This window comes from Olea europaea, unplaced genomic scaffold, assembly GCF_002742605.1.
Source record: "Olea europaea var. sylvestris unplaced genomic scaffold, O_europaea_v1 scaffold1290, whole genome shotgun sequence".
Classification (NCBI taxonomy): Eukaryota; Viridiplantae; Streptophyta; class Magnoliopsida; order Lamiales; family Oleaceae; genus Olea; species Olea europaea.
This window is the reverse complement of record NW_019230360.1, coordinates 119,796-121,720: the sequence shown is the minus strand read 5'-3', so window position 1 is coordinate 121,720 and position 1,925 is coordinate 119,796. Positions and strand designations below refer to the sequence as shown.

The window sequence follows — 1,925 nt, the reverse complement described above, 5'->3', positions numbered from 1 at the left end:
TTAAACCTCGTCTAGACTCTTAAAACTTGGACTTCACTCCAAGACATGCTTTATGCTTTTTGGAACGTTGAATGTGAGTAGCGGTTTGGGATTATTTTACTTTTTTTAAAAGTTAAGGATCAATTTGCCACTGATATAATAAGTTGGGGAGAACAATGCAATTTTCTCTAATCGTGTTTATTTTAAACTTTTCCCTTAAATAACCATAATTACAGGATGTAAATTGTGTTACCAGCATTAGTCCTGAGTGAAATTCCTAAACTACCCCGGTTGTTACCTGTATTTCAACACCCTATATGACTCCGACAAGCTCCCATCCATGTCCGAATCGGAATTTAATCATGTGTAGTCAAAATAAGCTGAATCAATTATAGAAAATAAGCAGAATCAGTAAGCTGGACAGAAATTGGAAATAGAAATTGAAGCTGACAGTAAGGTAACAAATGAATCGTGAAATTGAAGAAATAATTTCAATTATAAGTAAATTCCACCCAATGCCATCTACCAAAATCCGATATCTTTGAAGGTACTCCATTACTGAGTCGAAGGGTTTCCGGAAGGAGGAAAAAATGAAGCTTCTGTCCGCGTTGCAGCAGCAGGGCCGCCGGAGCAACAACTTTCGAAGTGCGTCGTCGCAGCTGGACTCCGCCGTGGACGGTGGAGTAAAGTCTCAGGCGACGATTTTTTGGCTACTGTTACATGGACTTTGCTGTCTTGTTAGTCTAGTACTTGGTTTCCGATTCTCCCGTTTGGTATTTCTCCTCATTTTTTCTACTTCCTCCCCCTCCACCACCTCTACCGCCAACCTATATTCTGCTTTCCACACTTCATTTCCATCTACTACCACCACACCGTCGACGGAGGCGGTGAATGGTATTATAGCGGAGGGGAGTAGAGTTGTGGTAGGGAGGCACGGGATACTGATCCGGCCTTGGCCGCATCCAGATCCGGAGGAGGTGTTAAAGGCTCACCGGATAATCGAGAGGGTTCAGAGAGAACAAAGGATACAGTATGGAGTGAAGAGCCCTAGGACTGTGATTGCCATCACGCCGACGTACGTTCGGACGTTCCAGACGCTTCATCTAACTGGGGTCATGCATTCTCTGATGAACGTGCCCTATGATCTCATCTGGATTGTTGTGGAAGCCGGTGGCGCCACCAATGAAACGGCCACGCTAATTTCAAAATCAGGCCTTAAAATATTCCATATTGGATTTAATGCTAATATGCCCATTTTATGGGAGGATCGGCATAAATTAGAAGTGAAAATGAGACTACAGGCCTTAAGGTATATTGTATTAATCATGCTTTATTTGGTTTTTTTAGTTTTACTTCGCGTTAATTTACTGTACAAGTTTTTTTAATTTAGTTCAATACAACTATATAGTTAGTAGATTTGTGATTTTGACAAGGTAAAGTGTTTGTGATGGGGCAGAGTTGTGAAAGAGAATAGGTTGGATGGGATAGTAATGTTTGTGGATGACAGTAATATGCATAGTATGGAGTTATTTGATGAGATCCAGAATGTGAAGTGGGTAGGCGCAGTTTCGGTTGGGATTCTTGCACATTCGGGAGGGTCTGAAGAAGATCTGTCTGTGGCTCAGACAGAGAAGAATGAGAAGAATCCACATGTTTGTGATGGGGCAGAGTTGTGAAAGAGAATAGGTTGGATGGGATAGTAATGTTTGTGGATGACAGTAATATGCATAGTATGAAGTTATTTGATGAGATCCAGAATGTGAAGTGGGTAGGCGCAGTTTCGGTTGGGATTCTTGCACATTCGGGAGGGTCTGAAGAAGATCTGTCTGTGGCTCAGACAGAGAAGAATGAGAAGAATCCACCGATGCCAGTTCAGGGTCCGTCTTGTAATTCATCAAACCATGTGGTGGGGTGGCATACTTTCGATGTGCTGCCACATGTGGAAA

At 42.4% G+C, this 1,925-nt stretch overlaps 1 protein-coding gene across 1 annotated transcript; it reads left to right on the top strand.

The window, feature by feature from the left end:
• Positions 1-289: 289 nt before the first annotated feature.
• Positions 290-1,655, top strand: LOC111374783 (probable beta-1,4-xylosyltransferase IRX14H). Its single transcript, XM_022997519.1, has 2 exons — positions 290-1,288; positions 1,436-1,655. Exons 1-2 carry the CDS (start codon positions 570-572, stop codon positions 1,653-1,655), a joined length of 939 nt encoding a protein of 312 aa, XP_022853287.1. The 5' UTR covers positions 290-569.
• Positions 1,656-1,925: the final 270 nt, after the last annotated feature.